The sequence below is a fragment of the Fragaria vesca genome, linkage group LG6 (genome assembly GCF_000184155.1).
Source record: "Fragaria vesca subsp. vesca linkage group LG6, FraVesHawaii_1.0, whole genome shotgun sequence".
Taxonomy (NCBI): Eukaryota; Viridiplantae; Streptophyta; class Magnoliopsida; order Rosales; family Rosaceae; genus Fragaria; species Fragaria vesca.
The window spans coordinates 20,523,441-20,531,089 of NC_020496.1; the positions used below are offsets into that span (position 1 = coordinate 20,523,441).

General features: G+C 38.6%; 1 protein-coding gene across 1 annotated transcript; it reads left to right on the forward strand.

The window, feature by feature from the left end:
- Window positions 1–5,448: 5,448 nt before the first annotated feature.
- Window positions 5,449–7,269, forward strand: LOC101304500. Its single transcript, XM_004305542.1, has 3 exons — window positions 5,449–5,948; window positions 6,041–6,422; window positions 6,514–7,269. Exons 1-3 carry the CDS (start codon window positions 5,449–5,451, stop codon window positions 7,267–7,269), a joined length of 1,638 nt encoding a protein of 545 aa, XP_004305590.1.
- Window positions 7,270–7,649: the final 380 nt, after the last annotated feature.

Here is a 7,649-nt window from a genome sequence, read left to right on the forward strand (position 1 = left end):
GAGAGAGAGAGAGAAGGACGAGATGGAAGAGAAAAATGTAATTGAGAGGGTATAATAGTTATTTGTGTAAGATTAATTGAAATGGGCATAGAAAACAGATTTTCATTCAAGTGGGCTTTACTTTTGCTGTTTTTGTGCATTAGATCATTTTCCCTAAAAAAAAAAAGGATAATGCTCATTGGCCCTAATTTTAAGAATTTTATTCCCACTAATAAAATCAGATTTTAAAATTCCCAAAGAGCCAACTTAAACAGGAAAAAGACAATTATACCCTTAATGATTTAAATAAACTACAATAGACTATTATAAGAACAATAGAATGTCTATTTTGAAATAAATATTTATGACTGGATTCTCGCAACCGAAGACCGTTGACCGTGACTGCGGCGACCGTTGACCGGGATCCGACGACGTTGACTGGACTCCGACGACCGTTAACCAGACTCTAGTGACCGGATGTCTATTGAGGGTAATATGGGGTTCGTCGGGGGGTCTATTAAGTGCAGTAGGACTCCTACTAGGGCAAATATGACCCTTGAACTTAACTGTGTGCTTCAGTCACTTATAACATGTCCTTATTGGGGGCAGTATGACTATCTATTATGGTCAGTAGGACCTCCTACTAGGGGCAGTATGACTCTTGAACTTAACTGTGTGCTTCAGTCATTTATAACAGGTCCTTATTAAGTCAGTATAACCACCTAGTGGGGTCAGTAGAACCTCCTACTAGAGGTAGTATGACCACCCATTCAATCTAATAGGACATAATAATAGGAAACAAATAAGAATATTAAACATAAAATACTCTGTCAAATAAAATAAATGAACAACAATGCACATTAAACCCATCAAGACAATAGTCAAATGCGTACACAAATCCGAATATGCACATCCAATGTCAAAATGAACCATGACATACAGACAACAAATTACTGCCTTGTTACGGAACCGGGATCCTCTCCTCATAAACCTCTCCTCATGTTTCCTAATAAGAGAATCTTGGCCGTCCATTCATAATTAACAGCACAAATCCCTGCAACCATAGTTAAAACTTATTCTCTCATCTCTCTTCCGTCTCATTCCCTATCTCGATAATTTCTTGTCCTTTGTTCTCTCTCCAGCCCAGAAACGCAAAAGTCTGAATTCCCCAATTGGGTTTCTCTCATTCTGCCCACTCTAGTTCCAGCCAGTTGGTGTAATGGGTCCTTTGTTCTCGTTCAACCGCAAAAGAAGCTCTGATTGTGGTTTTGCTGTATGAGTTTCTTTGTTTCTTGTGAAAGTTGGTCCTAGCTAGTTGGATTTGGAATGACGGACGTCTGGGTGCTGTTTTTCAGAATCATGATGGCCTATGCGTGTTGCGTGGATTAGTGAGAGCGAAGGAGGTCGGCGATGATGCCATGGATATGATGTTGTCTATGCTTTGAAGAGTAAGGGAAAGACCCTTTATGGATTTGGGGTCAATTCAGATTACGATTTGTTTAGGATTTTGATTTAGATCTGGGTGTTGTGAAAATATTTGCTCCCTCATAATCAAGGAATACAAGTTTGATTTCTCAGCAAATTTAGTTGTTTCTTTTACTTACTTTTGCTTCCATCTCTGTGGTGAAATTGTTTGAAGCAATGGGCAAATGTGTACTATGTGGTTGGCTTCATGGTTCTTCTTAAATTGAAACTAGATTACGAGCATTACAATGAGCTCCAGAACTATATGATTAGGAATAGGTGGTTTTAGTTTATCATAGATGGAATCGGAGAAAACAAGACGGTTGTGGGTTTAAACTTGAAAGAAGACATAAACAGTTCAGATTCTCACGAGAACTTGCCAAGAGAGTAGAGGATAGACAAGAAAATATCTCAAACTAAAGAAAGAAACATCTTGGCCGTTGATTATGAATGGACGGCCAGATCCTCTTATTAGGAAATATTATGAGAGGTTCATGAGGAGAGGATCCCGGTTCCTTGTTACCCTTGTATTTAGAAACTATCAAGTGCCAAGCAGCATAAAAAATAGACTAGAAGCTTATATCCACACTACTAGAACAAAGGACATATGCGACGAAGAAAATTTCGTTCGTCACTTAGGTAAATGCTTAAGCGACCAAAAACACTTCGTCGCTCAGTAAATACTTAAGCGACGAAAAAATCGAACCATCTCATAAGCTATTACCTAAGCGACGAAATTATGACTTAAGAGACGAAAAGTTCTTCGTCTCTTCAGTCCTGTCTTAGGCGACGAATTTATAAATTTTGTCGCAATACTGAAGCGACGAATCACTAAACCGTCGCATAAAGTATTCCCTAAGCAACAAATATTTAACTTAAGAGACGAAATATTTTCGTCTCTTGAGTCATGTCTGAGGCGACGAATTTATAAATTTCGTCGCAATACTTAAGCGACGAAACACTAAACCGTCGCATAAAGTATTCCCTAAGCGACGAATATTTAACTTAAGAGACGAAATAGTTTTCGTCTCTTAAGTTTCATCTGAGGCGACGAATAAATTAGATTCATCGCATAAGTCATTTCTTATGAGACGAAATTTAATACTAATACGACGAAAGTTTCGTCGCATAAGTGTTTTTGACTTTATATCTCCTTCCTCGCTGCCCAGATCTAAGACGGAAGAAAATTTGGTAGAGCTGAAATCTGGCGACGGAAAGCTTTGTCTACCTTAAATGAATCAAGATCATTAGCTAGCTAGCTATAACTTGGTATAATCTCATTCTCTTTTTTTCACCATTTATAGTTTTGAGGATGATATCGATGTACGTTGTTTGTTGATGATAATTTTGGGTTACCCATCTTTAATGATGATAATGTTGTTGTTGATGATATAGCTAAATCTCCTCCTTGTTTAGATAGATATGTTTCCTCCTATTCAAAAAAAAAGAAAAAAGGAAGACCATGTTTTCCGGTGAAGAATTCCGATAAAATGAAGACCATGTAGGTTTCCAGTATAAAACAATCTATATATATATAACTATATATATTTTGGTTATTATATATATAACTATATATATTTTTTTGGTTGGTGCTGTCGTCCGGGAAGGAGAGAAGCCGTCGCCGGCGTGAGACAGCGGAGAACGGACAAAGTCCGCACTTTAAGCCGAGTGCGGACGGTCCGCTTCTCATCCTCTCTGTATATATATATTTATATATATATATATATATATATACAAAGAATGATGTTGTGTTTTTTTTAGCGCGATGAATGTAAGAATGGTTAAATTCTTTCATTCACGTTTAACCTTAGAAATCCCGTTCGAGAATGATTTTGGTTTGGCAACAGACTAAAATGATTCTTGAATTATCCCATTTTGGACAGTTTGGGAGAATAAGACTTTGTTATATGGTTTGCAATTCTTTTGTTTTTGGTTTCGATTGTGGGTATATATATATCGACAGAGTCTCCTGTATTGTTCCTCGAGTGCATACTAGGCTTAGATATTCGTGCACTTGAGGAACTGTAGGGAGATGCTGTCGAAATTTTACCACATCGAAATCGAAACAAAAGAACAGCAAATTTCTTAACAAAGTCTTATTCTCCTAAATGAGATTAGGACCCTAACCGGAAGCATAAGGTGAAGAAGAAACGAATATTATTAATGTTGGTTTGTTGCTATATACTTGGTGCTTATTTGTTGTTTCTCTTATATGACAGCAGATGCAAAACATTGACAAAAGCTGGATGTTATACGACATGTGTCACCACTTGTATATACATGGAATCTTTGATTTCTTGAGATTTGTTGATTATCATGCTACCCCAAGAACTGAGTGGCACAAGTGTCCATGTAGAAAATGTATGCGCAATGATTGGCAGACACGATCGGGTATGGAACAACACTTGTCACATTTTGGTATGTGGAATAATTATACTATATGGACGGAACACAGTGAGATGGAGGAAAATAATCCTACACTAGCAGAATTTCGAGCAGGTTACATTCATGAAGTTGGGTCATCTAGTGGTACTGCTGACCCTTCTATATACCCCGCTATGAATATGCTACATGATGTTTTCCCGTATGCTTCAAGATATGAAGAAGAGGCAGTTGATGATGATGCCCCCAATGTCAATGAGGCAGTTGACATGTCTGAGTATGAGAGGTATAACAGGCTTCTCGAACAAGCTCAGACACCAGTGTATGACGACTGTCCAGTTTCAGTTTTGAGTGTCATCATGTCAAATATGCATTTGAAAGTAAAGCACAGAACGAGTAATGAACATTATGGAGACTATTCAAAGTTTATCAAAACTTTGCTTCCTCCTGTAAATAAACTTCCCGAGAGTCGTTATAAAACAAAAAAGATCATGGGCGACCTCGATTATGTGAAGATCCATGCCTGCAAGAATAATTGCGTGCTGTTTTACGGAGATTACAAGCATGCTATTTACTGTCCCATTTGCAATGGGCCGAGGTATGATGAGGAGGCTTCTTCAGATAAAGGGAAACCTATTCCTATGAAGGTGCTTCGTTATTTCCCGTTAACTCCGAGATTGAAGCGTTTGTACATGTCATCAGAGACTGCAGAGGAGATGAGATGGCACGGTCTTCCTAGGGAAGATGACGGTGTTCTGAGACACCCCTGAGACGGGGAGGCTTGGAAATCTTTTGACGCATCATTTCCTGATTTTGCGGAAGACGTTCGAAATGTAAGGCTCGGACTAGCAACAGACAGGTTCAATCCTAGCGGCAATATGACCGTCTCATAGCATTTGGCCTGTTATTTTAATGTCGTACAACTTACCACCGTGGATGTGTATGAAGAAGAAATATAATTTTCTGGCATTGTTAATTTCAGGTCCCAATTCTCCAGGAAAGTGTCAAGATGTGTATTTGAGACCGTTGATTGATGACCTAAAAGGATTATGGGAAAATAGAATCCCCACTTTTAACAGACATAGTAAAACTTCATTTAGGATGAGAGCAGTCGTGATGTGGACAATTAGCAACTTTCCTGGCTACGGTATGTTATCTTCTCATACCACTTAAGGGTACAAGGCTTGTCCCATCTGCTTAGAGAACGTTGATGCTAGTCGTCACGCGGACATGATTGTTTACCTGGGTCACCGTAGATGGCTTCCAATGAATCATGAATGGCGGTTTGATGCAGATGCATTCGGTGGCAGGGAAGAGCATCATGAACCACCCCTTATTCAGTCTGGGGATGAAATTTTATACAAGTTGAACTCTTTTGATTTTGGATATTTGAGTAGTGATAAAGATGTTTTGGCCCAAAATCCTGTGCCACCTGCTGCACTTGACAATTGGCATCATAAGAGTATTTTCTTTCAATTACCTTATTGGTCCACTTTGAGAATTAGACACAACCTAGATGTCATGCACATAGAAAAAAATGTTTGTGACAACGTGGTGGGAACAATTCTCGACATTAAAGACAAGACAAAAGACAGTATCAAAGCGCGGGATGATTAGCAAAAGATGGGCTTACGACGTCACTTATGGGTAAAAAGGACAACGTCAAGACAAGTGTTTATGCCTATTGCACCTTACTCGGTGAAGCCCGCTTTCAAGCTTAAAGTTTTCAGTTGGTTCAATGATGTTAAGTATCCTCAAGGATATGCAGGAAATATAGCTCGATGTGTTAAGGTGACGGAACAGAAGATACATGGATTGAAGAGTCATGACTGTCATGTTTTATTGCAACGTCTTCTTCTCGTGGTAATCAGACCATATCTGCATCGTGATGTGGTGGAGCCGTTAGTAGCCTTGTCTAGGTTTTGGCAGAGATTATGCATTAGAGAGCTGAAGAAGTCAGATGTTGTTGAAATGAAATCAGACATTGTATATATCCTATGTAAATTGGAGAAGATCTTTCCCCCGACTTTCTTTTCGATCATGGTTCACCTCATGATCCATCTTCCCAAACAAGTGCTTCTTACTGGTCCAGTACACTTTACTTGGATGTTTCCCATAGAAAGGTATGATTATAACCCTAAATCTCTAATCATGCATTATTATTATTTACATATTTTCCCTATTTTTTCATTTGTACTAACTATTTTATTTTTAGACAACTTGGTGGGTATAAAGGTTTTGTTAAAAACAGAGCAAAGCCGGAAGGATCAATAGCTAACGCATACATTGCACATGAGTGTGTAACGTATTGCAAGTCATATCTCCATAATACAGACGGCACAGAAGGCCTCGACCCAGCAAGAACACCTATATTCAACCTCTCAATTGTCTCTGAAGATATAAGAATGTTTGGTAACTTACCTAATTCTGAAGTTTTAAGAGAAGATGAGTTATGTGAGGCTCATTGGTGGGTACTGCAACACTGTGACGAAGTCAAGGAATATAGAGATGCTCATTTGAGACTTATTCAACTGAAGTATCAGAATAGGCATGAAGAGAGGCATAAGAAAACATTTCCTGTCTATTTCCTAAAATGGGTACGTTTAATATCCCCATTTCAAAATTTTGCGCCAAAATTGTGCCCTTTTCGATCATAATTTTTAACTTATAATTTTTATTTGTTTGTAGGTGACGAGGATGCAAGAACATCAAGAGAAGGATTACTCTCCGCAGTTGCATCATTTGGCGTGTATGCCACAAGGACATAATGTTTATACGGCTTGTGTAGTCAACGGTGTTAAGTTCCTTACAGAACGACCAGATCAACGTCGGAAGACACAGAACAGTGGCATCATGGTAGTGGGTAAGGATAATGTTGCATACTATGGAATTGTTGTTGCCGTCATCGAACTACTATATCTAGCAGGTATGCTAGTTGTGTTGTTCAAGTGTAGATGGTTCAATACTGACCCAGATTTTTCGAGGAGTACGAAGATGGATCACCGGCTATTATCAGTGAATACATCCACAAGCTGGTATGAGCATGCCCCGTTTGTGCTTGCCATTCAAGCAAAACAAGTGTTTTATCTTGATGATCCGAAAGCTGGTGGGGGTTGGAAAGTAGTTAACTTGATGGAGCATAGAAGTATCTTTAACACAACCACACTTCAAGGGGGCCGGGTAGAACAAAACATTGAGAATGTGGCTCTTGAACCATATCAAGAGCCTTTAACTGCTGACATCCCCGACACAAGCATTATTCACATCAACAACGACATCCACTTCCCACAAGGAGAGTACATTCCAATTTCAGGTTTAGGGTTCGATTTTGGTTCACTGCCGTACATCCCATCTAGTGACGACTTCATTAACGATGAAGATGAAGATTCAGATGAAATTCCTAAGGATGATCTAGAAGATCCGGATTACGAGGATAGCGATTGAATATTAAATTTATTATTAGACCTATTTCGATGTGCATGTGAACATATAATATTGTACAATAAAACATATGTATTCGTACTGTTAAAAGATTAATTATTAAATAAATGTATTTAATGAAAATATACATCAATTTACTTTTTTGCGACGAAAAATTATAAACTCGTCGCTACAGACATGTCCTAAGCAACCAAAAAGAGTTATTCGTCGCAAAGGGCCTAAAATATAGCGCGTACGAGTTTTGCGCCAAATATTTGGGCCAAAATTCGAATACCTAGACTGGGCCACGAAATATCTAACTTCGTCGCTTGATCTATAACTAAATAAACCAAACCCAGTTCGAACTCTATCACGAAATAACTCCCCGGAATCACTGCTTCGAC

Excerpts from the sequence above, each read along its gene's own strand:
- LOC101304500 (XM_004305542.1), top strand. The coding sequence starts at position 5,449 with ATGGGCTTACGACGTCACTTATGGGTAAAAAGGACAACGTCAAGACAA. Across the intron at positions 5,949-6,040 it reads TGGATGTTTCCCATAGAAAG|ACAACTTGGTGGGTATAAAG; the intron begins GTATGATTATAA and ends TTTTATTTTTAG. Across the intron at positions 6,423-6,513 it reads CTGTCTATTTCCTAAAATGG|GTGACGAGGATGCAAGAACA; the intron begins GTACGTTTAATA and ends ATTTGTTTGTAG.